Raw genomic sequence first — 24702 nt, 5'->3', positions numbered from 1 at the left:
CATCTCAACCACACAAAAAATAAATCGCCATAAAGTTTTATTTTCATGAATGCTTTCACACTTTTATCTTTTATAAAGTTATGTACACATTATTTGCTCCCATGGTAAAGAAAACATCCAGAGTGTGGAAAGAGAGGAAGGGGGGGGGGGGGGGGGGGGGGGGGTAAGAAGGCAACAGGAGTAAAAAAAAAAAAAAGGAAAGCACAAGAAATATTTAATATTATATTAATTCAAATTAATACAAATTCCTTAAGATCAATATATATATATATATATATTGATCTTAAGGAATTTGTGTTGCTGCCTACACAACATTGCCAGTGATTTATATTCTCATTATTAGAGGTAGGGTTATAGAAACATGAAATGCTTTTAGTAAATCTAATACAATTGGGTCAATTGTTGCCAACAGCGCCCCCTGATGGGATGACTGTGAACAGCATGTCCTTCCCAACGTGCATGTCATAACTGGACTCAATTTCAAGAAGGTTTGATCAATGCAATGGTTTACACAAGCAATTTAAAAGTATTCTGCTATCTCAGTTATTATCACAGGCTGTTACACAACAGTTTGTGAGCAAGCTGCTGCAGTTTGTGCTCTTGTATATTGTTAATAATAACTCTTGTGCATGTGGGATCTGATGCCATTAATTCGGTTTTTGGAAGAAAGAAAATAATTGGTTTTCACATTAAATAATCACAATGGAGTTGAAAAAAAAAAAACACACTTTCAGACCAACTTTCTTTCATAAACTGGAGACATGACAGTGCACTGTGTGCAGGACTTCAGTCTATTTGTGCATCATGTACCACATTCACAGCAGAGTCCCCAAATTATTTGATGGATCCATAAAAGGCCTAATGACAACCTCGTGACTATCCGGTGCAGTGTACCCAACAGTGATTTTTACAACAAGCTAATGAACCAAAAAGAAAAAAGAAAGACTAGTCTGCATATCGTATATTAAAATATATGTTTATCACCTCAGAGCATAAAACAGTTGGTGATAAAGCTACACTACACTAGACGTGGATTGGAGAAATTAACTCGTATGCATTTGGGACTTGAAATGTACATTTTTACCCTTTTCATCGACTTTGGTTTAAAAAAAAAAAAAAAAAGTTCTGGAATTTTACACAATCTTCGTTAAATGTCTTTAAATAAGGCAACGTTCATTACAAGGTACCACACTGAAATTCATTATGAATTAACGTTTGTGTGGGACCGCCCAATGAAATATTTCAGTTAAAAAAAAAAAAAAAAACCTCATCACACCGGGTCACAGTCCGCGTTCAAGTTCCAACGTATACGTACGTCGAGTTCAGGCATGCATACAAGCCACTGTCCTTGTGTGGTTATTAAACTGTCATTAAATATCTCGTCTAGGAAAGGAAACAGAACACAGCATTTGCAAACTCAAATCCCATGAGGTAATATATATACTAGAAGACTGTGCACACAACGTATTTCTTGGAAATCCCCAATATGCCATTTCAGCGACGATGGCAGAAGTAAGGCAATTATTTTTCTTGTTTTTTAAGAAACGTAACTAAATGAGTGATGCACGCGAGGAGATCAATAAATTCAGTGCTCGCCATCCAAAACAAACTAGTTTTTTGTTGTTTTTTTAAAGTGCATGTGGCTTTTCAATGTGTTGAGATCTGATGGGACGTGCTTTCGGATGCATCACAGGCATTTTAGAGCGTGTTCTATTCAAATGGATTATTATAATCAGATCAGAAAAGAAGGTGCTGTGTTGAAGGACCGACCCTGCATCTTCTCTTTATGCATTCTTTGGTGTGAAGAGTAACTTACTGTATGGATAAGAGCTGCTCAAATAAAACGTCCGTTACCTAGAGTCCTCCCAGTTCTCAAATCCAGTGGAGCAGATGTTTAATACGCGTCAAACGGAAACAGAAATGGTGGAACGTAATCAGGAAGGAGGTCCGTGTAGTTTTTGTTCTTTGAATTTTCCTTTCAGAAACAGAAATATTAAAAATAAAACAGGTTTTTTGTTTCACAATCCCAAAAAATAAAAAATTAAAATAGACATTTTTAGTTTTCCTAATCAGAAATGTTGTATACAAACATTTAAAACACTTTATTTTCTCCTTTATGGACATGGACCTGTTTGTTTTTACAAAACAAGTGTGTCACTGAGAGGTGCAGGAAATATTTATTACAACAGCTGACAAATATTCCAGTGTTACCTGGTATTTTATTTTATGTTTCATAGAAAAAAGGAGAAATGGAAAATTGAGTGGTATTTTCAATTTTATATACAATATTCCCTCCCAGGAAAACTAAAAATGTCTTGCTTTTCATTTTCCGTTTTTGTTGTTTATGGAACCATGAAATGTTTTCCATTTCGGTTTCTGAAAGGAAAATTCAAAGAACAAAAAGTACCCGGACCGAATGAAAGTTACTTCATGATGAATGTTTGTACTCTGCCTCTTCTGCACGTCCACTCATTTTAAATAACACACCATTCTCTCGTATAAATATGAAAGACTTACAGCGCAACATACTTATGATGCATCATTATGGGCAACACCTCCTTGTAAACGTCAATATTATTTCTTGTGTTATGCAGGAGAAATGCTTAACCCGGCATACATCAAGTTTAAAAAAACCCTGTGAATGAACGGTTAGTTAAATAGTTGTTTCAAATGAATCTATCTGTGCTCAGTGTGTGAGGGTGAGATGCGAGTTCTCCCAGTGAGATCAATCGGTGAATGCTGGCTGTCCGTGTTAGCTGAACGGATTGCTGGTACCCTGCAGCATTATCTGATGCCATGTTTCTATTTCAGTCATGTAAGCATCGCCGAGTGTGGCCTAAAAAAAAAAAAATCCCAGCACATTTAATTGATTCCTCTATGGTTTTGATTTCCTCTTCCTGTGCCAGCTAATGCAACGGCAAGTACAGCACTGCAGGATCATTGTGGCCTCGGTAACCTCACGCATGCAACCAAAACAAAAAAGGAAAAAAAGAAAAAAAAAGAAGAAAAAAGTAGAACACCTCCACGTTAAATCACCAAAACATGAGTATGTGCTGACCACGTCTCTCTCCGACGTGTTTCTAAAGGTCACCGACGTCCCGGCACAACACAACAGCTGACAATAAGGCAATAAACCAAACCTATGAGATTACTGACGCTAAACAATGTTCAGAAAGAAGGGCTACTGTGTGTTCCTGTTCACCGGGAAGATACATTAGAAAAATAATATATTCACTTCTACCTCGGCCTCTCAATCTCTAAAAATAGACACGTCTTTCAAGCACATGTGCTGACTGTGAATGGGGTGACACTTCATGTCATTTTAAGGTCTCTGCCAGCAACAATGCTTGTGGAAGGGTAACAGTTTAAGGTCCAATGTTACGACAACGGACTAAATGCATTTCATTTCCCCAAAGAAGAAGCACTATGGTTTAAATAACAGTTCTTGGCCCACTCAGGTCGCTGGATGGAAATCACCTGCACATCCACACTTAAAAAAAAAAAAAAAGTGAAGGAAGTAATCTTTAGTTTTTTTTCACCCCCCCTAATATTTTGTAGTTAATATTAAATTTTAATGAAGCACGTCTTTTAGACTCTGTCTTAGCCCCTCTGCAGCTCCAGCCACCACCTTTACTTCTACCACCTGACGGAGCGGTCGTCCCTGCTGCCTCAAGCTTCCTCCGGCGCCGTGGGCCTCTTCAGATCCCGGATCTGCTTAATCAGATAGTTCTTCTCGTCGCAGAACTGCTCGTCCTCTGACCTGTCGGTCTGGAAGTGGCCCAGGAACTCCACCAGCTTGGTCTGGTTCTTCAGCAGGATGTCCAGCACGGGCTGAGTCTTGTTGGGGTTTGCAACAAATACCTTGTAAAAAAAAAAACAAAATAAGAAAAAAGAAAGGAGCGTGATGAACAGCGTTTTTCTTCCAAACTAGGACACAAAGCCCTTCACAGCACAACCGCATTATTAAACAATAAATCGTGGCGGCGATTTAACGAGTGCACACCTTGAACACATGGAACGCTTCGAACTGGATGTTCCGGCTGTTGTCTCTGAGCAAGTTCATCATCAGCTTCAAGTTCTCCGCCCGACTGATGTATTTTGTCATGACGGTGAAGTTGTGTCTGTCCAGGAGAAGTTCCCCGAGGAGCTGAAGAAGAAAAAAAACCTGTTAAGACTTTGTGGAAGTCAACACACAATCAAACGAGTTGCACTCGACGTGGAGCTTGTACCTTCAAAGACTGCCGCTTGGTGACGTAGTTCTCGGAATGAAGGAGCTTCTCGTATTCTGTAAACACCTGACAGACATGATACGAGTGTGTTAGACACGGCATTCTGTTCAAATGAAGATCTAAATCACACAGGAAGCTCACCCTGTCATAATTGTTCTCCAGGAAGTCTGCACACATGATCTTGTGTCTTGTGAGGAGATCCTGAGAGAGCAGGAGACCAAGATGTTAGATGAGAACCGTCGGTGTGAAGGAAACAGGGAAAATAAAAGAAAAACGCTTTACCTTGAATGAGGCGAAAGCGTCCGAGGCGATGTCGAAGGTGGAGAGCTCAACGTAACGGAAGAAGCAGTAGAAGTCTTCAGAGAAGAGGACCGTCCGAGCCAACGGCTCGTGGCGCAGACACTCTCTCAGCATCATTCCACAGTTCAGAGCCACTTCTGCACACTCGTATCTGTAATAATAAGAATAATACATCGGTTTTATATGGCAACAAAATGAAACAAAACAAATGCACAGGTTAATACAAGTCATTTCCCCCCATCAGGACTCGATATAGGCCAGTTATATAAACACTGCAGCTGGAACTAACAAAAAACAGTAAATAATCAAAGTCACCACCCAGAAAAGGGAATTCAATTTGAATCAACATTTTACTTCTGGGCCTGATTTTCCACAGTGAGGCAGATGTAGACAATTCACCAGATGTTAGAAGAATCAACATTAAATGTAAGGTTTTCTTTAGAGACGTTTTAGGAATAAAAAACAAAACAATGACCGACTAACTAACAGCTGCTTCAATCTACCACAATGCAGCCGTAAGACACGCTGCTCTTCGGTTTAAGCAGGATGACTCAGTTTTTTTCCCCAGAGCTGTAAAACCAGCACTGCTATCACTCTCGTCATCAACACGTGCTACCCACAGGTGAATGCAACAAGTTCACGCTTGTCCCTCTGGGAGTTGTTGAAACACATACTGGTAATGTAGAAAAATCACAAGGCATGTTGAGGTAAAGTTGTTTTTTTACAGTTTTAAAAAGTACCTAAAACTAAAATAAATGTGGTAACAGTTTAAGAGCATCGAAGGTTTCGATGCTCACATCAAACATGTATGAATCAGAGAAGCTGTAGCCTGAGATTATGAGTTTACCCTTTCAGAAGCATGAAGAGGATCTGTTGTTGCGTAGAGATGTATTCTACCGTGGGCGTGCGGGTGCCAATCTGACGTCTCACAATATTGCTGAACAAATGAACCACATCCTTCTTCCCCTGTAAAAAAAAGAAAAGAAACACTCAGAAGAGTGATGGCTGAGTGTTGATGGCGTGCAAATACTTTTTTTTTCTTTGGGGATCGATGATCAAATCGGGCGTACAGCCGGAGTGCTGCTGACCATGTCGGGACACAAAAAGGGGGGGGGGTGTACCAATACTGTTTCCACGCAGTAATGAGTACCTCAAAGTCGATCCTCTGCAGGTTTGCGATGAGCGCGATGAGGAGGTTGGTGTTGTACAGCTCCTGAGCCAGCTGAGCCACCGCTTCGGTCTGAGGCTCCTTGTCGCCAGTGCCGCTGAGCACCTCCTTCAGTGAGGCCAGGTTTTTGGACACCTCCTCCGCGACCTTGATTACGAAAAGACAATGAATGGCTCAGACAAGACTGTCATTTTGGCTTTAAGAATAAGACGATTAAAAAAAAAAAACTAAAAAAGTCAAAACACCTTTTCACACTTTTTGCTGTCTCCAGCATCCATCTTTTCCATGCAAGCCACATTCTCCTTCAGACTCCTCACGATGTCGGCCGGGCTCTTCTGAGACTTCCCGAAAGGAAAAGGCATGACTGGACACTGGTGATCCAAAGCCCCCCAAAATATCTGATAACACACACACACACGAACAACAGTGATATAAAAAGGCATGTAATTCAACTTCCTGTAACGTCTTTTTGCATCAGGAAATGGCTGAACGGCTCTCACCTGAAGGGAGCACCGACAGCTTAAGTTAGCTTTACTGTCCGACGGAAAAATCCGACACTCAGAAAGTAAAACAAACAAAACCGTTCGAGTTACAGTAATGACAGCACACGTAGCTACAGCTAACATTACTCACCTTGCGTTGGTTTTTAAAAACAGACAAGTGACACCATTTAGTTCCCAAGTATTGAACAGAAAATGAGAACTTTTACGAAGCGGATTGATCGGGAGGAGTTGGGAGGAGGAGGGAGGGGAGGCAATGTCAACGTTACAGCAAAGTTGAGCTAGCTTGTGACCTAGTTAGCTGTAGCGAGAAACTAGCAAAGTGGCGTCAGGCGGTACGTGCACGCAGCGTTCACACAAAAACACGTAACAACCCACTGAAACACGGAGCTAAAAAAGCTGTCGAGACTCACCCGGGTTTTGAAGTCTGAGGCGTTTGACGCTGAAGGAGGCTCGGTGGCTAAAAGGGTTTAGCTTAGCAGGCTAGCTAAGTTGTCACCCACTTTCTTTTCTTTTTTTTCTCTCCCCCTCCCTCCCCTCCCCGCCACTGTAACGCGTTAACTCCACGGAAATGTCTGTAACGTTATCTGAGCTCGGCCGGCTTGGAGCTAACTAACGTGTTGTAGCTACAAGTTGCCCAAACGGACGACCTTCATGGCGGGTTGGTTGTTTAAAAAAGCCCCGTCTGTCACCTCCTGACTCGCGTTAGCTTGCCTAGTCGCACAGAGAGAGTCGCTGGGTCGGCCCGTCTGACAACTTCATTTCCCTGTTCTCTTCTGCCGCTGCTGCCGCTGCTCAAACTCTCTCGTCCTCTCTTCATCCCCGGGACGGAGGGGCGGGAGGGCGGACACTGGGCGGGCATGTTTTGCTTTACGAAATGACTGCCACCGACGTTGGCCAATCATCTGAGGCGGTGACGCGGCGACGCCCTCTCCGCTGGAGGTGCGCGTGCTTCGCGGTTCTCGCGAATTTCGTGCGGACGGACGGATGGAAGAAAACACCGGAAGCTCCCCCCTTCTGCTCGGACTGCGCCGTGACAGAAATCGAGCGCGCCTAAACATTCTCGTGAAACGACTTTGCTGCATTCACGTGCCAGTCGGAAGATCCGTTTTTCCAATTTGTGAAGTCGGAATTATGATCATGTGCGTTGTTGTCGGAACTAATATCAACAAAAACATTGCATTTTTTTCTAATTTGTTTTTTATTAGATGAATAGCTTTGATCTACATCAAGTTAAGTGAACATAGATTACAGATATTAGATGATTATACGTAAGATTCATTACGGAATTATCCACCATGAAAGGTTCTGGTCATCCCAACTCGGGTATCAAAATTATCTCCGGGTTTCCACACTCGTAATTATGACTCGTAATTAGGGCGTTCATGTGCAATTACCGAGTCGGCTACTCGTATTTATCATAATTCCGATAGCACGTGAAGGCAGCATTAGTTTCCAAAATAGTTTCGCTTTGAAAGGCCTTTTTCATCTTATGTGTGCATGGATTTCAACTATACAATCGTAGAATAAAAAAGATAAGCACTTGTAAAACACAGGGAAATATTTCTACCTGTAATATCAGCTTTATTAGAATTATTTCCCTGACTTGTACACAATCTACAGATATATCTATAGATAGATAGATAGATAGATAGATAGATAGATAGATAGATAGATAGATAGATAGATAGATAGAGCCCATTTTCACGAGTTGGTTTTGATGAATCATCTGGTTAAAGTCATATCTGTCTGGTGATGTTCAGCCTGTTAATTACCAATGGCTTCAGGGTGTTCCACATGCAGGAATCAATATGTTGTCCTCTGCTAATTAATCTGTATCACTCATTCCCAAAGTCGGGACCTGCAGGTGGGTCACACCACATTTTATTGGGGTCGCCGTAAATTTGTAGGATTTCTTCCACATACTTTCATTTAACACTTATATCTGCAGTTCACATTAGAGTCACAGGAGGGAGCCTGGATGTTTGTACTATTATGATAATTATAACCTGCTTATCACATTAAAGCCAATACAAAAACACTAATGTACATTTTGTTGAACTGATGAGAATGAGAACAACTTAACTCCACCTGAGAGCATTAATTTGATCTCTCTTTCTCACCTATATGAAGTAACGAACATGCCTGTTATGTTTTCAATAACACGCATTCATACAAAATTGTGATTTACTAAACTTCAAAATGGATGGTTTACCTATTCAAGATAAAATAAAAGGTTATGGCAGTGAAAATGGTCACAAACCTTCATTTACACACAAATCACAATATATTATAGCATTTTATAGACGAGGCCTACTGTGGTTGAGAAAACCAAAATAAAAGCTCAACTATTCACCCCATTGGGACAGATTTTCTTTTTTATGAATATGCACTGAGTGAGCACAATAAAATAAAATAATAAGGGCCTTGAGATTAGGTCCACATCATAGTTCAACCCTAACCCTGTACAACAAGCTCTGCTGTCAGTAGTCCAAGAACATACATATACACATAATTGATATGTTTATATTGTTTGTTTGTTTATAGTGTCAATATCGTTTACATGTTTACTTATTCATTATTTTCTCTTTCCCTGCTGCTGTAAACACACATTATCTTATCTTATGTGACAAATAGAACTCACATTATCTGCAATATTTAAAAATTCAGATCTGACATTACACAAAAAAACTCCTTTAAAGCTGCAAAAGTATATCTGAGTTTGGGATATCGATACTTCCAAAATTACTCATCTTCACGAGGCATTTTTTTTTTTTTTTTGGTAAAGTAAAATCACTTCCTGCATCCTCTAACCACCTCCATTTTTTTCACGATTTAAAAATCGCAGCACACGTTTCGCCGGCGAGACTTTTATTTTGTAAAGCCACACACAGCCAGAACCGGAAGTGCTGCCGTCTCGCGCGCACCGCAGCTAGCTTGATGCTAAATGTAGGGAAAGCGTCACACGATCACTTCTGAAGGACGGGAAAAGAAACACAGTCACTGCTCGGACCCGCTTTCCCTCCCCCTACACACATCTGTTTCTCTCTCCCCGGCGTCTCGGCCCGCGATAAGTTTTTAATATTAGCAAGGTAAGATGTGAGCGGTTTTTGTCGGCGTGCGGGGATGTTAGCCGCGGTGTTTTTACGGCCTATTGTCGCTTTCGGGCCGGATCGCTGCGTACGATCCGAGCCGCTCTGTCTCTCTCTGCTACTCGGGGATCCATCACGTATGGCGCTCTTTACTTCGAAACGCTTCGCGAAGATCATTTCCCCCCACATTTAAAGGGAAATATTCGTCCGTTTCCCCCCCAGCAACGTCGGAAGTGTCACAGTTTAATTCCCCTACACGAACAGGCCTTTCGGGGAGGCGGCGGCGGGAGAGAGAGAGAGGTTTTCGGGGCGTTGAGATGTTTGAAATTTGTGTTTTAGTTCCAGCTAGTTTGGTGGAGAAAGAGAAACACACACACCCCCTTTAATTCAAAACTTTAGGAGGAGAAACGTGCCGCACGTTTTTTTTTTTTAAAGCCTATTCTCGTTTTTAAACCAGAAACCTCACCGGATGCAGGATTGTGTGATAGTGTTTCAGTGAATAATAGAGGGTGAAATAAAAAATAAGATGTTATTTAACGCGCGTGCGTGTGCGTGTGCGCGTGTGCAGGCCGCCTCTGCTGCTGTAGCCGCCGCAGTGAAATCCTGGCCTCGCTGCTGCCGTGGCTGTAATGGCTCTTATCTCCAAGGCGTCGCAGCACACTGCTATTGTGATTTAATAACAACAACAAAAAAACATTATGATGGATTAAATCCATCTGTTTTTATTCCTCACGTGTCTCTGTTTCTGCAGACAACAGCACACATCTGCTGGGGATTTGATCTCTTTATAAACAATACAGTGATGGATTTGCAGTCGATATTGCTTAATTTATCTTTTCTCTAATGAAAATATACAATTAAAAAAAATGCAGATGAAATTAATACAATAGTCGTAATGTGTCCAAAAAACAAAAAAAACACACAAAAGGCACCACTGTCTAAAATGGCCATGTTTCCTCTGGTTATTTCTTTGGAGAATGGGATAGTTATGGTATAATATTAAAACCATACAGTGTGTGTAAAATGGAAAACATCTTGCATCATTTGCAGAAGAAAAAAAATGCACTCATGGGGGCGTTTTATGTCTTTATTTAGTAGTAGCGCCTGTGTGTTATCTGGTTTGCATCTATTTCCTCTAGAGTCTGATCTTCTTTGGTTATTATTGTCTGCATATGCCACTTATGAGTGACTAAATGTAAACCAGACATTGGGCAGCAGTTTAAGCAGACACTCACAGGATTTCAGTATTTGTCAGAAACCCGCCGACCAAAGCGAACCACGATCAGAAGTTAACAAAAATCTTCAAGCTGTGAGGAATGTGTGAAGCTGTCAGCAGTGTCTGTTGGACGCAGGGCTTTTTCTTTGGGGCTTTCATGGCTCTACTTTTTGAGATGTAGTCGAATCAAAGTTTTGTTTTTCTTTCCGGGAAAGAGTTTCTGATGGCTCCCTGCCAAAGTTTTTTAAAGAAAATATTATAACATTTACAGTCAGAGAGTTTAGTTGGTGAAAGAGCTCTTCAGTAATTCAATCTGTGAGGGGCGTTCGCCAGTGTTTAAAACATGTTAATCCCTAGTTATGAACACTTGAATAACTCAAAACTCCAATCACTTAAATGCTAATATGTTGGGCCGTCATTCTCGTCATTAGACCTCAATATCTTGCATTCATTTCAAAGTCATATGAAAGCTGTTGTGTTGATATTTTCGTGGCGAGGACGTTACTGATGAATGAGTGAAGTGGACCATCCATTTAAAAGGGTCTGAAGTCATCCTGTCACCTGAAAGTCTTTGTGGTGTTTTCTTTTATTCTTTAGAGGCTCGGTGAGACAAACAGAAAGCCTTTGGTCATGTCGGGGCCGAAGAAAGGAGCAGCGACGCGGCTGCTGAAATGTGCCTTCTGCAGAGCCAACAAGGACAAGGAGTGTGGCCAGCTGCTGGTGTCTGACGGCCAGAAGGTGGCAGCCCACCATAAGTGCATGGTGAGGAGAACGCTGTAGCCTGTAGCCAAGGCCAGGTCATGCTTACTTATGCAGAATAGCCAACATTTCAATTGTTTTTCTGTTGTTTCATTTGTTTGTAAGCCTTCAAAAAGTCAGAGGAAACACTTCTTTAGCAGAAAGTATTTTCCGATAAGTAGCTCACTGTGAAATCAACTCAGATGCTCGTGAAACGCGTGACATCTCTGTTACAGCAGCAGTGTGGTGAATGGTGCATCAGCGGTCGTCAGGAGGGAAATGAAAATGCAGATAATGTTCTCATCATTATACCAAGAGTTGTTTTTTTTTATGAATGTCCCATTGCAGCTGTTCTCCTCTGCCCTGGTCACGTCTCCCTCAGACGGCGACAACATCGGAGGCTTTTCCATCGAGGACGTGAAAAAGGAGATCAAGAGGGGAAACAAACTGGTACGTCCACACCGACTGCTTTTATTGAACTAATGACAGGTGCATGGTGTTTTACACACTTATATGGTGCCTGAATTGTGAACACATGTTGTCTGTATGTGGGTGTTTACAGAATGACTGTGTACACTTCCTATGGGGAGATCTTGTTACTAGCTAGTAGCGTTACAGGGAATCATTCTCATGTTTAATTATCAGATTATCACGTTTAATTATCAGATTTCTTCATCTAGAAAGATCTAGAATTTCTTCTTTTCATTAAATCTGTCAAACTATTGAATAAGACGATTTCATGCATGTTCATTTCTGTGAGTCTGACTTTAATTAGCACAACTTGCACACTGCTGTTAATATCACTTTCACACATGTCATTTACATGAATTTAAATTGTACAACCTATTAATATTTAGCTTTCTCTGCTGTTTTGTTCTTTCTTTGGTTCTGTCATCTCATGACATTTTCATATGGCCTTTGGACAGGATTCGTTCTTCAGACCTGCGTCATACTGATTAATAAAGCATATCACTAGATATCAGCTATTTTGAATGGATATTAAAGACTGTAGAGGTGCGTGGGCCGTCCTGTTTCCTATGTAAAACCATGGATCCGTCTCCTCCCCTCCCCCATTAGATGTGCTCTTCCTGTCACCGGTCGGGCGCTACCATCGGCTGCGACGTGAAGACGTGCCGGAGGACGTATCACTACTACTGCGCTCTGAAGGACAAAGCCCAGATTAAAGAGAATCCCTCACAAGGGATCTACCTGTAAGTCTTTGGACTCTTCTAGACGCATCAACAAAAAAATTCATTTTCGGTCATGTTGAATAGAACATCTTTGTTTTTCTCTCGAATGTAGTGTTTACTGTCGCAAACACCGGGACGCCTCTCAGGAAGGGATTGAAGGTAAAGTATTCTCTAACATCGGTGACATCATTAGGCTGTGTGGATGAATGGAGTACAACATGTGTACGTGGTGTTATATATCATTCAGGGTACAAGGAATTCATGGAACATCAGGACATTTAACAAAATAATGTCCAGTCAGAATTTGATCATTCTTTTTGGGCCAAGTCATTTAATATCAGGAAATTTTGTTTGGAATATGTTTCAATTTTAGTAATAATATTTCCCCATGCTGCTTTTTCCTTCACCGGGTTCCTTCATGAGTTTCCCCATTCGGAGCGGTTGTTATGGTTATTCTGTTTTTCACCCGCCAACAGCAAATACAATAGATGTGCACAGTTCAGGCCATGGAAACTTCAAGTTTTGTACTTAAAGCTCACAAATGAATGGGTCTAAAATACTGTGGTGGTCTTTGATGTTCAACACAAAGGTGCTTGTGACATTTGGCTTAGAGTGGGAACCTTGATCATTGTATATCAATCTAATTCAACCACAAAACATTTCTGTTGTGATTTTTTTGTCTCTAAACTGGAATAAAGAGCTGCAGCTTCTTTGATTGCACTTTTCTGAAGAGTTAAACTCATCACGGTTGTTTCTTTGTCATTAGATGAAGAGGAAGCGGTGGTCAGTGAATCAGACTCGTCGCCTCCACAGAGTCGGGGCAGAGGGAGGTTTGAGAAAGGCAGAGCCAAGGCCGGAACTCGGGGCCGATCGGAAGACGCCCGCTCCGCCTCCTCGAAGGCTGCAGACGAGGAGAGCTCCTCCCACGTAAGGCGGCGCGTCCGTTCACCAGATTCACTTGAACGTTGTGTGTCGTCTGTTCCGCTGGTTTCTGAGTGTTGTCCGGTGCTTTCTAGCGGGACAGGTCACCCCTTCGGGCGAGCCCGGGAGACAGCGGCCAGCGCTGTGGCTTCTGTCACGCCGGCGATGAAGAGAACGGAACGAGGGGCATGCTTCATACCGACAACTCCAAAAAAGTGGCTGCACACTACAAGTGCATGGTAAGATCGGAATCACTTCTTTCACACACCACAGACGGAACACAAATAAATAAATAAACAATAATAATACATTTTAAAAATTGGTAACAATGTGTGAGTATGTTTTTATTAAATGATACTTCCTTTATTTTCCTTTATGTATCTCTTTGTGATCTTTTCCAGCTCTTTTCCTCGGGGACGGTGCAGCTGACCACCACGTCACGGGCCGAATTTGGAAACTTTGACGTGAAGACGGTCATCCAGGAAATCAAGAGGGGGAAAAGAATGGTGGGAAGCTTTCTGTCTAGAACTTCTAAACCGATTGATTTCAAATTTACATTTTAAATAAGAATGTCTTTGTTTTCCCAGAAATGCACACTCTGCACTCAGTTGGGTGCGACCATCGGGTGTGAAATCAAGGCGTGTGTGAAGACCTACCACTATCACTGCGGCCTGCAGGACAAAGCCAAGTACATCGAGAACATGGCGCGTGGCATCTACAAGTGAGCTCCACTACAGAGAAACAACCACATTCACACCATATCCCTGACATTGTGTTACACTCAGAGGGTTTCTCTTCATGTTTACAGCATTTGTTGCCACAACATCATTTGCTCTTTGCTTTTACATGTGAGATCACAGAGTCACCATTGTTGTAAAGGTTGTTGACGAATGTCTTCTTGGTTCCGTTTTTAATTTACACAAAAACCTCAAGGTGTTTTAACACAGAGATCCCGCCATGATCACAGAAAGAAGATCCTGTATATACTGTGTATATATATATATATATATAAAATTCACGACATGAGAGTGAGACTAAAGTCGCCCTAAGGAGGTTTTCCTGTAAACGAGGAAATGTTTATGCACTCAAAATGCATTGTGTGTATCCCTGAGGCATCTTTGATGCATCTTCTTCTTCATAAAACATTTGCAAAGCACACATAGTTAACATCATGTTCGCTAAGTTGCCGTCTTTGTCTCCGTTTCTTGTGAGTTGCCGCCGCCGGATCTTCGTCAGTGGAAGAGTCTGAAACCAGCAGCGGTGTTTGTGTTTAGCGTCGCCTGCGTTAAATTGAGCACTGGTTGGCATTAAACTAATAATGGCCTGGCTGTCGTTGTGTTTTGATTCTTACAAGCTGTGTTTGTCTGCTTTTTTTCTTTTTTAAAGATTATACTGCAAGAACCACAGTGGCAACGAGGAGCGGGATGAAGAAGACGAGGAGCGAGAGAATCGCAGCAGACAGAGGGCAGCAAACAACCACGGAGGGTCACAAGTGAACGGCAACTAGGTACGTTACTAGCGGAGTACAGACTTTCTACTTCAAAAAGACTCTGGTGGAAGTAAAAGTACTGATTCTTAGTATAAAATATAACTTTGATGCAAGCCTCTTGAAAATGTGAGTAGTTAGGTACTGATATTTGTTTTTAAATGTAGGGAGGAAAAGAAAAATACCCAAGTAAAAGTACAGATACCTGAAAATTTGACATAAGCATAATAATGAAGTATTTGTATTATTAGTGGATGTTATTGCACACAAAAACACACAGAAAGTCCACATGTAATGTCAGGCGTTTCCTGTGGCAGCAGTGGAATCACAGTATCATTTCCTGTCGTCTGATTGGTGCCGTTCTGCAGGTCGGCCCCCGACGGTGAAAACAGAAGAACTCAGAAGACGAAGGAGGAATATTTTTTTATACTGAATCTTAAGCCTACTCCAGTTCCCACGAGTCCTTTTTATACACCGTTTCCTCCCGGCGAACGGACACGACGTCCTCTACATGTGAAGAAGCCCCGTATGGAGTCCACCGAATGAGCTTTTTTTTATTTTGTCACAGACTGGTCGGTGCTCGGCGGAGCACCGGACGGCCGCAGGGTCACGAAAAGCCACGGCTCATCCCCCCCTCCTCCTCCTCCAAGAGTCGGCGATGGGCTCGGTGTCAAACACGTGTTTTATTTGAGTGAACGAGAGTCGACGGACTGATCTCCCCTCACACATTACAGGACGCCCGAAACCTTCATGCTCTTCCTTCGCTTCTCAAGGGGCTCACTTTTCAGAGGGGTCCGTTTGTTACTAGTCTCTCTATCAAGTCGTGCAGTTTGATTACCTTGTTCCCGTAATCATGTCTTAAGAAAACTCTTTTCTTGTTAGCCTTTCTTTCTTGATACGTAATATTTTGCTACCGTGTTCATCATCATCATGAGTCATTTTGAATATCTGGATTTCTGACGGTCTCAATTACAAGTTTTGCCAGCATGCACTTGGATTTTCCCACTGTTCAAGGTGGCTTTTTTTATTTGATTTTTTTTATTTAGCTACTAAAGGGCAAAAAGTAGAGCTCTTTAGAGAAGTTGGCTTGACTTTGTTTTGATGTACTGTTACTTGTATCTCTACATATGTACCCATGAATGATTGGAAATAGAAAATATTTTTATTTTACACATTTGCTGAGTGAACCGAGTCTTTCGTTTTTGGTAGAAAATGCAGATTAGCAGCGCTCCTGTCTGGTGGCGGGAGGTTGAAGAGGGGGAAAGGCTTTGAAGGGTGAGGAATGTCACACTCGCTGCAGCCGAACTCTCCGTTCACAGCGAAGGTCGAGTGTAACTCCTCCTGCTGTTGAAGATCTGTGCTTGATGAATTTGGGCATCAGATTTATTCAGATGTGCATTAATGTCATGTAAGCCTGGAAGAAGTATAATCGTGATTATAGTCGAGATTTGACGTGGATGTAGAAGTCAAACCATGAGCATGCAAGGCAGCTGCAACATGTAGTGAAACCTGAACAGGTACATGTTTGAAGGTATTACATGTAATGTTTCCCAGCGTTCTTCCTTCAAATACCTCGACAGTTATGTAAGGCTCCGGATCAGTAAGAGGGAAAAGACTTTCTTCAGGGCCTCTTTTTCACACGGTGACCTTCTCCGATCTGCACATTTCACACGGCTCTCTGTCAACAGCTTCCATTCCTGAATGTCCTGTTTTTTAAAGGCCGTCTCTTGGTTCCTCTGATCTTAACGATGAGATTATTTCTTGTCTTTCACTCATGCAAACAATGTTTTTGAGTGAGACGACAGAAGTTGCTCTTCTTTAGGTTTGATGAGTTATTGCTGGTGAGATTAAATCCATTCTCCTTCTTCAATCACACTTATTTTAATTCTAACAAGACACCCAAAAGAAAACTATATATATATTTTAGCTTATGAATCACTTGATCTGAATTGGTTCCAACATTAAAGGTCAAAGTGGTGTTTTAAAGCATTCAATATAACGCTAGGAATAGAGTTCTGATGATGAAGTGGGCGTTCTGAATAATTTATTTTCTTGGCTATTTAAAAGGCTACTGCATCTTAACCAGAATCTGCCACATAAATGCACAGCATGTTTTCAAACTTTAAAAAAACAACAACTAGATTGTTCACCGAGTTGCTGAAACTCCTCATTCCTCAGAAAGAAAACATCACTGCGTTAATAACAAAATGGTGAAAACAGTTTTATTCAGCAGTCCAAGGTCGTGTCTGGAAGAGTCGGATTCCCTTGTGGCTGCTGCTTCACGGTGCATTCATGTCACCTGTACAAAGACGGGAGAGCATGGTGATAATGCTTCCCCAAATATTGACGCTACCGATACGACTCATTTCTTAAGATCGATTCAAGCGTCAACAGGACCCGTTGATCACATTAGATCACTTCGGGACAAAAATGTAAGTATAAAGTAAGAAAGTATTACTATTTTGTTTTTATTTACAAAGCTAACGGAATCTTCTGTCATATTAGTACGAAAACAAAAATCTATAATTCCCCTCAAATGCATCAAAACTAAAAGTAACTAGCCTGTTTTGAAAGTAAAATTATATTTTAAATGTTTTTTTTAAATGTAGAGTAAAAGTTAAAAAATATACTCAAGTAAAAGATACCTGAAAATAACAAATATAAAAAACTTTAAATTAAAAAAAGATATATTTTTGTAATAATAAAATACTGAACATTAAAAAAAGACTCAAGTAAAAGATACCTGGGAAAAAAAATATATAAAAACTTTAATTAAAAATATATATACATATTTTGTATTAATAAAATTATGAAAATGAAAAAAAGATATAAAGATATAAAAAATAGTTAAAAACATTTTTTTTAAATTAAAATACTGAAAATGAAAAAAAAAAGTACAGATACCTGAAAAAACGACGTATTTGTACTTCGTTACTACCCACCTGTGGATGTATTAGTACCAAGTATTCCTTGGTATTTTATCTGTCAGTTACAAGTTACACGCTTCGCATCTCGAGCGCCTTTTTCCTCCCAGGGGGCGGGGCTAACATCAGCACGTACACCGCTCCCGCACATCTGATTCGCCCGTCGCGCTCTTGCGTCATCACACACATACAGTGGAGCCCGGAAGGAAAGGAAAAAAAAGAAAAGGAGGCAGCCATTGGCCAGAGACCTCTAGCAACGGAGCTAGCCACTTCCATGTGTGTGTGTGTCACAAGGGTGAAGAGTCCGTGAAAGCAGCTGTTTTTTTCTAGGTATCTTCTAGAAAACAACGGTGTACGACATCAAACTGACCGGCTGGGAGAGACGCGGACATGGCGACGTCCAGCGAATGTGTTGTGGTAAGTTTCCCCCTCAACGCCTGAAATGAGGAGGTGGTCCTCCTCCTGGTCGGGTCTCCACCGGAGGAATAACACGCCGTCCGCGGCGGCTACGAGCTGCCGGTCGCTCGGTCGGTTGTTAATGAGCTAACGTTATCCGCGTGCCCACACGTCCTCAGGGTGACCCGCGTTAACAGGTCTCCTCCCCACGTCAGCGTCGGCGTGGCTCGCGGCGGCTATGGAGGCATGGGAGGCACGCGCCGTGACGGTCGACAGAGCCGCGCGAGCTCACGCACCGTCTTCCTAACGGGCAGGTGCTGCTTTGAAGTGAGCGGCCGCCGTCAGCTCCCCGGTACCGTCAGCTCCCCGGTACCGCCCGACCGCCTTAAAGTCGAGGACATTAAAATGCACGTTTTTATTATGTATTTATTTTTAAACCCGTTTAGATAGCACACATATTGTTCATCAATTTAATCATTTACAAATATAAATCGTGTTTTGTTCCCCTCAAATCAATCGTTTCTTCTATATAAATATATAATGTGTACTCAATAAGCTAGTACCAACCAAAGACTGTATTTAAGAAGTCGACTCATGTTGGACCAGGCTTTGAAGCTCTGAATCGCAACCAGTGAAGGAAGTGACCATATTTGGACGTGTTGGAACTGACGAACAAGTGCAACATCTGGAACATTAGTTTTATAATTCAAGGTCAACTTTACTTTACACCTGTCAATCACAACTGCTTTCTGGTCTGCTGGACTCTAAATGGACCCGTCAATCAGCAGGTAAGCCCCGCCCCCTAAAGCATCCCCTGCTTTCTGGTCTGGTGGACTCTAAATGGACCATAATGTACTAAATGAACATCATGCTGGATTGAAGAAGACTTGAAACTAGAGATTGAGACCATAAACTCATGTTTACAATGTTTACTGAGATAATACATCAAGAGAGAAGTAGGACCATTTTCTCAGAGACTTCTATACAACCAGAGAGGAGTTGCCCCCTGGTGGCCAGCAGAGAAAATGCAAGAATGGGGAAGATAGGTGACTTAAGTGAAGATTTGACCTTTGCCACTGCTGATCTATTGGGATTTTAAAGAGAGAATATCCAGTGAGCAGCAGTTCTCTGTGAAAAAATGCCTTGTTTCTGCCAGAGTTGAGAGGAGACTGGCCAGACTGGTTGGAAAGGCAACAGTAATGTCACATTGTGAATTATAACGACTTGCTATAATGTCAATATCCACCAAAATCTCTAAGGAGGGTTTCCAGCACCTCATTGAATCTTTACAGCAAAGAATAAAGGCAGTTGTGAAGGTGAAATGGGGTCCAACCGGGTTCTAGCAAGGTGTAATAATTATGATATATAATGCTCTCTAGCGTCAGTAAGTGTGTAACAAACAACACGGTGGTTCATTCTGAGCAAACGAATGAAATCTATAGTGTTCATCTGGAGAAGAGCTGTTCTGTTGGGTACGATGGGGTTTTTCATGTAATTTCAGTTTGAGTCGCAGCAAAAAGCCCCCGACCGCCTCGTGAGATCTGTGTGTTATTTAGCAATACATCTCACACATCATGTCCAAACATGGACTTTGTTTGTTCGCATAGAGTTCAATGGAACCTCCCACTGACCTCGGATAAGATGTGGTTGTTTTTAAGTTTTACCCTTTACTGTTCTCTAGATAACAGTGTTACAGTCCAACAGTGGCGATAACTCTCCAGTAGGACATCTGCTCGGCATCCGTCATTATTGTTTGGAGTTGAAAGGATGTGGCCTGAGCAGATGGCCATGTTTTTCTATTTTCCCATAAGGGGGAAATGCTTTGTTCCAGTTCCACCACGTGTATTCTCAGAACGGACCGGGTTGCAGTTCGGAGAAGCAAACCATTTTTCAACCGGTATAAATACTGCGAGTGTGCTTTTGGTCACCCGCCTCCTTCCCACAGCACCTCGAGCACCAGGTTCCCAGCCGTCACATGATGCGGGTTGTCGGGGGTTAATGTGGCATGCAGTTTGAGAATCTATGCACTGTCTTTATTCACAACCGTCGGACAATTGTGTGTTGCTCACTAAAAATGTACAGAAGCAAGCGTTGTTCTCGGAGATATGTGCCGGTTAAACATATATGGAGGCAGTGAGTTCGGGGAAAGTAGACCTCCAGTGACCCCCGTCCCCTTTCCCCTCACACTACCCCGTATCAGGTGAATGCCCCCTCCTTCCAGGTTACGTAATACCCCATAGATTTTATTCTTTTAACCCTGTTGTTTTATTTCAGATCAGCGATGAGGAGCAGGGGTACGACCTGGACCTCTTCTGCATACCGAAGCACTACGCCTCTGACCTGGAGAGGGTCTACATCCCACACGGTCTCATCTTGGACAGGTGGGGTTACAGCTTCTTAGCAGCGATGGTGCAAAACTCGTTGCATTGTTGAGGGTCAACTAGCACAGACGCTGTTTCAAACCAATCAAACGAATCCTATTCATTGTCAAGAAGTTGGACTTCAGCAAGTGTTTCATTATTATACTTGGGAGCGCTTTAGAGATGAAAACTTTGCCTGCTGACACAAACAAAAAAGGAAATGGGATATTCTGCTGACTGTAGCAGAAAACTGAGCTGACTATCCTTTCTCTCCCCCCCTCCCTCCCTCCCTCCCTCCCTCCCTCCCACGTGACCCAGGACAGAGAGACTGGCCAGAGAGATCATGAAGGAAATGGGGGGGCACCACATCGTGGCCCTCTGTGTGCTCAAAGGGGGTTACAAGTTCTTTGCAGACCTGCTGGACTACATCAAGGCCCTGAACAGGAACAGCGACCGCTCCATCCCAATGACAGTGGACTTCATCCGCCTCAAGAGCTACTGTGTACATATAAATATTCATATACGTTTGTTTTACTTAAAGCTTTCATAAAAAATGACTTATAATATTTGCTCATTTCACTACATCATGACGGTAGTGCATGAGAGAGAATCAGGTTCTTCTGCCTCCTTTTCGTCTCTTAATTGCGTTTGTAAGATTCCCCTGGGCCCTGACAGAAACCAACCAATCAGAGCGGAGGATTCTCCAACGCTGCTGTCAATCAGCTTGTGAGATAAAACTGTCAAATTAGGCGATCAAGATTCTGTTACTACGTTGCCGATATCTCACCTCAGATGTTTTAAAAAACAGTTTTTAGTGATTTGTTTAGCTGTAAAATGAGAGTTTATGATCCGGCTGGCTCAGGAAAGACTTCAACATGGCAATGATGAATGTCAACATTGATTTTAAATGATCAAAAAACAGTTATTTTAATGTTTTACGAGACGGTTCAGCTCTTAAACCGGAGGGAAGAAATGTAGGAAGGGTGGGTGATTTGAGGAGGAAGAGTCTCCTTTTTGTTCGAAGCAGCTCTGATGTTTTGCCTTTTTCATCTCACGAGCTGTTGCCTTTATTTTCAGTGACAAACCAACTTCTCCACATCTGCTGCTTTTTAATTAACAAATTGAAAATATGCATAAACGAGTGAATGTTAAATCATGTTTTGATGTGAAACTTTTTTTTATTTTTTTTTACATTTTCAAGCAAACAATATGTTTTTTTTAAATCAACCGCCACAATTAGTTTGTTCCCTGAGACACTTGTGAACAACGTCTAGCGTGAAGTCTGTCCTCTCCTTCACAGAACGACCAGTCGACGGGTGAGATCAAGGTGATCGGGGGAGATGACCTCTCCACGTTGACGGGCAAGGTCAGCAAATCTTTATTTACACCGTCATCAATGGTCACAATCATAACTAGAAAATGTCTGTCGTGTCAATTTAAAGGAACCCCCAAACATTAACTGATCATTTGGAAACAAGTTTGTTGTTTAGGTTTAAATAAATAATGATGTGATTTAAAATGATTATGTTCCACTTTCATATAGACTTGTATCACGTTTCTTTTGGGTTAATTTGTCCACTAACGTGATCTTTCTGTTCCTTTTACACAGAACGTCCTGATCGTGGAGGTACGTACCGAGGTTTTCTTCTCAGCAGACTGCTTCCTACTCCGACACACACCGCTAACACAAGCTTCTCTCCTGCTGTGTTTCTAGGATATTATCGACACGGGGAAGACGATGAAGACCTTATTGCAGCTCCTCAAACAGTACAATCCTAAAATGGTCAAAGTAGCAAGGTAACATGAGTAACAGACTAACTGATCTGTTTCTCTGGCTGTCTCATGAGAACAGAGAGTGGTGGTTTTCACAGACAGGCTCTTCATCCTCAGGTTTTCGTGTTACGATTGACGATCACCTGTTTGTGTCCTCAGCTTGTTGGTGAAGAGAACTCCGAGAAGCGTCGGCTACCGACCCGACTGTGAGTTCAGCACGATGAAACACCGAGTGTGTCTCTGAACGAGGCTCTTCATCCCGTCGCCTCAGAGACGAGTAACTGATTTATTCTCCCGTTTGTTTCAGTCGTAGGATTCGAGGTGCCTGACAAGTTTGTGGTGGGATACGCACTAGACTACAACGAGTACTTTAGAGACCTAAATGTAAGTATAAAGACATCTTTAGTAGCTTGTGTTTGTTGCTTATTAGTTTGTACAAACAGATTTGATGTGTTAAAGGGTAACTTTGGTATTTTTCAACCTGGGGTCTATTTTTCTATAGGTTTATTATTCTGTTTTTTTAATGAGAATAAGGACACAATACAGTACATAGACAACATATAGAATAGACGGAACAATCTGCGAGGTGTACAGCTACAGGCGACCATTACTACACTCTACAAGTAATGCATAGTAGGGATGAGTCCGAGTGAGAGGAGGAAAAACAAAAAACAATATTTAAAGATTATCAATGGAGTCCAGATTGTTTCATATTAACGTTATGTTACATATCATAAATGTCCAGGTTTCCTTTTCATTTTGACACGAGAGGAATCCTGTGGGATGCAGCTTGACATCGGTTTCCTGCTGAGTGTTGGAGGGCGGGAGGCCTTTCAGCCAATAGCAATGCATTCATTCATTTATTTATTTCTCAGCGATAAAAGCAAGTGGAGTGAGGAGAAGGTGTTAAATTAATTTCAAAGAGAGATGAAAGAATGGGACATACTTCCTCCCAAAAAGAGGTTAGTTTAGAACAAGAAAGGAACCATTTTGTCTTTTGCATCTCCAAAACAAACGAATCTTAAATTCAAACTTTTACAGAGTTTAACGGGAGAAAAACAGGTTGAATAATACTGAAGATACCTTTTTTTTAATGTGATACCGAACCAATAACATGCTCATCCATCCTCTCTGTTTCAGCACATCTGCGTCATTAGTGAAACGGGGAAGGAGAAGTACAAGGCGTGAAGATGACTTTGTTACATTTTTTTTTTTTTTAAATGAGTGGTTATTTCTTCTCGTTTTGCTGTCCAGTTCATATTTTATCACGTCGTGTTTGTGTCAGAATAATCCTCTGCCTGCTCAAAGTCCCTGAAGGGACGCTGCTGGAGTGAAGATCCTGAGCGTTGCATTGCCTGTTTTAGCCAACACACACACACACAGACACACACACACACACACACACACACACACACACACTAGCTTTAATTGCGATATCACAATTGTTGTGCCACCTCAAGATTTACCACATTAGACAACTTGCTAATGATATGAAATATTTTTTTAATTGTGATTATACTTTGAACTATCATAGCTGTTTTTATGGGTACTCTTTAAGTACGATGCTAAATATCCTTGCATGTTTCACTGAGACTCAAAAGTTTGGGGTCAGCTGATGTTTTTCTTCTTTTTAATGGGAATTTAAATAGTTTTGGCTCCAAAAAGATGAAGAATGAAATGATTGACTTGTTTATTCAATGCCCATTTGAGAATACTGTTGGAGACATTTTCATTTTTTGTTTCCAGTCCAATATTCATTATTGATTTATTTCTGCCCTTTCCGTCGGGCTGAACCGTGTTTTGTTCTCCGGGTACAAACATGAACTTATTTGTAAAAAAAAAAGGACTTCCAACAACATAAAAGCATGAAAGACTGTTAAAAAACACAGAGTCCTCTCTGACCGTAATGAATCAAACTTTGCAGCAGGTGACCCCGAACCTTTTGAGTATATATTTTGGCACTTAAAACATTTCTACTGTGGTGTGTGATAAGATTTCCTTAAGACGATTGTGTCGAAAAGTAACACAAATTTTGGCTGCTGTCTATTAATTAAATACATAGTTGAACAATGCTGAAGATGAAATATCCTCTTATTTATGAGTGCAACTGAAATCTCTCTTTTTTTTAAATTGGATGCCTTTGTCCAGACGTAGATCTTTCTTTTGCTGGAAGGAATTATGTAAAGTTTACAGATGTGTTAAAATGTTCAGTTGATATTTAAACTGAAGTTAAATGTTATTCAATCATGTTCTCAGCACTTAAAATGTAATTTCCTGTAATTGAATTAGATGTCACAAGGTTTTTTTTTTTTTTTTTACATTTATGCTATATAAAATGCTCTCATTCATGCTAAATTTTGCAATACCAGCCATTAAATGTTTGCACCCCTCCTGTGATTCCACAAAATG

At 41.5% G+C, this 24702-nt stretch overlaps 3 protein-coding genes across 5 annotated transcripts; 2 read left to right on the top strand and 1 right to left on the bottom strand.

Moving 5' to 3' along the window:
* Positions 1-586: 586 nt before the first annotated feature.
* cab39l1 (calcium binding protein 39, like 1) lies at positions 587-6993 on the bottom strand. 2 transcript variants are annotated; one of them, XR_014597106.1, is made up of 10 exons: positions 6611-6993; positions 5943-6095; positions 5680-5844; positions 5377-5495; positions 4512-4680; positions 4371-4430; positions 4230-4295; positions 4004-4147; positions 2023-3861; positions 587-1975 (listed from the first exon to the last, which is right to left on the bottom strand). XR_014597106.1 is itself a non-coding variant. In XM_084008991.1 (9 exons), the coding sequence occupies exons 2-9, from the start codon at positions 6057-6059 to the stop codon at positions 3670-3672; spliced, it is 1032 nt and encodes a 343-aa protein (XP_083865117.1). In that variant the 5' UTR covers positions 6060-6095; positions 6611-6993; the 3' UTR covers positions 587-3669. The 2 variants fall into 2 exon arrangements, 1 of the variants encoding a protein (XP_083865117.1); XM_084008991.1 differs by having other exon boundaries at positions 587-3861.
* A 2145-nt stretch (positions 6994-9138) lies between these two features.
* phf6 (PHD finger protein 6) lies at positions 9139-16014 on the top strand. 2 transcript variants are annotated; one of them, XM_084009965.1, is made up of 11 exons: positions 9139-9289; positions 11103-11267; positions 11592-11693; positions 12321-12454; positions 12546-12592; positions 13200-13360; positions 13450-13593; positions 13756-13860; positions 13942-14075; positions 14741-14861; positions 15409-16014. In XM_084009965.1, exons 2-10 carry the CDS (start codon positions 11136-11138, stop codon positions 14859-14861), a joined length of 1080 nt encoding a protein of 359 aa, XP_083866091.1. In that variant the 5' UTR covers positions 9139-9289; positions 11103-11135; the 3' UTR covers positions 15409-16014. The 2 variants fall into 2 exon arrangements, with proteins under 2 accessions (XP_083866091.1, XP_083866090.1); XM_084009964.1 differs by having other exon boundaries at positions 15209-16014.
* Positions 16015-17984: 1970 nt separating this feature from the next.
* hprt1 (hypoxanthine phosphoribosyltransferase 1) lies at positions 17985-24683 on the top strand. Its single transcript, XM_084009670.1, has 9 exons — positions 17985-18181; positions 20435-20541; positions 20839-21022; positions 21821-21886; positions 22130-22147; positions 22235-22317; positions 22453-22499; positions 22601-22677; positions 23434-24683. The coding sequence occupies exons 1-9, from the start codon at positions 18155-18157 to the stop codon at positions 23479-23481; spliced, it is 657 nt and encodes a 218-aa protein (XP_083865796.1). The 5' UTR covers positions 17985-18154; the 3' UTR covers positions 23482-24683.
* Positions 24684-24702: the final 19 nt, after the last annotated feature.

Source organism: Eutrigla gurnardus (genome assembly GCF_963514095.1).
Source record: "Eutrigla gurnardus genome assembly, chromosome: 5".
In the NCBI taxonomy this organism is placed as follows: Eukaryota; Metazoa; Chordata; class Actinopteri; order Perciformes; family Triglidae; genus Eutrigla; species Eutrigla gurnardus.
Note: the sequence above shows the minus strand (reverse complement) of the source record. Positions and strands in the feature narration are given on the sequence as shown.

What these genes read in the sequence shown, in the direction of transcription:
- hprt1 (XM_084009670.1), top strand. Translation starts at nt 18,155, where the DNA reads ATGGCGACGTCCAGCGAATGTGTTGTG. An exon ending in AAAATGGTCAAAGTAGCAAG is followed by an intron (nt 22,318 to 22,452) that starts GTAACATGAGTA and finishes TTGTGTCCTCAG; the next exon opens with CTTGTTGGTGAAGAGAACTC. An exon ending in CGTCGGCTACCGACCCGACT is followed by an intron (nt 22,500 to 22,600) that starts GTGAGTTCAGCA and finishes CGTTTGTTTCAG; the next exon opens with TCGTAGGATTCGAGGTGCCT.
- phf6 (XM_084009965.1), top strand. Translation starts at nt 11,136, where the DNA reads ATGTCGGGGCCGAAGAAAGGAGCAGCGACGCGGCTGCTGAAATGTGCC. An exon ending in ACGAGGAGAGCTCCTCCCAC is followed by an intron (nt 13,361 to 13,449) that starts GTAAGGCGGCGC and finishes GGTGCTTTCTAG; the next exon opens with CGGGACAGGTCACCCCTTCG. An exon ending in TCAAGAGGGGGAAAAGAATG is followed by an intron (nt 13,861 to 13,941) that starts GTGGGAAGCTTT and finishes TTGTTTTCCCAG; the next exon opens with AAATGCACACTCTGCACTCA.
- cab39l1 (XM_084008991.1), bottom strand. Translation starts at nt 6,059, where the DNA reads ATGCCTTTTCCTTTCGGGAAGTCTCAGAAGAGCCCGGCCGACATCGTG. An exon ending in ACAGCAAAAAGTGTGAAAAG is followed by an intron (nt 5,845 to 5,942) that starts GTGTTTTGACTT and finishes TTCGTAATCAAG; the next exon opens with GTCGCGGAGGAGGTGTCCAA. An exon ending in AAGCGTTCCATGTGTTCAAG is followed by an intron (nt 3,862 to 4,003) that starts GTGTGCACTCGT and finishes TTTTTTTACAAG; the next exon opens with GTATTTGTTGCAAACCCCAA.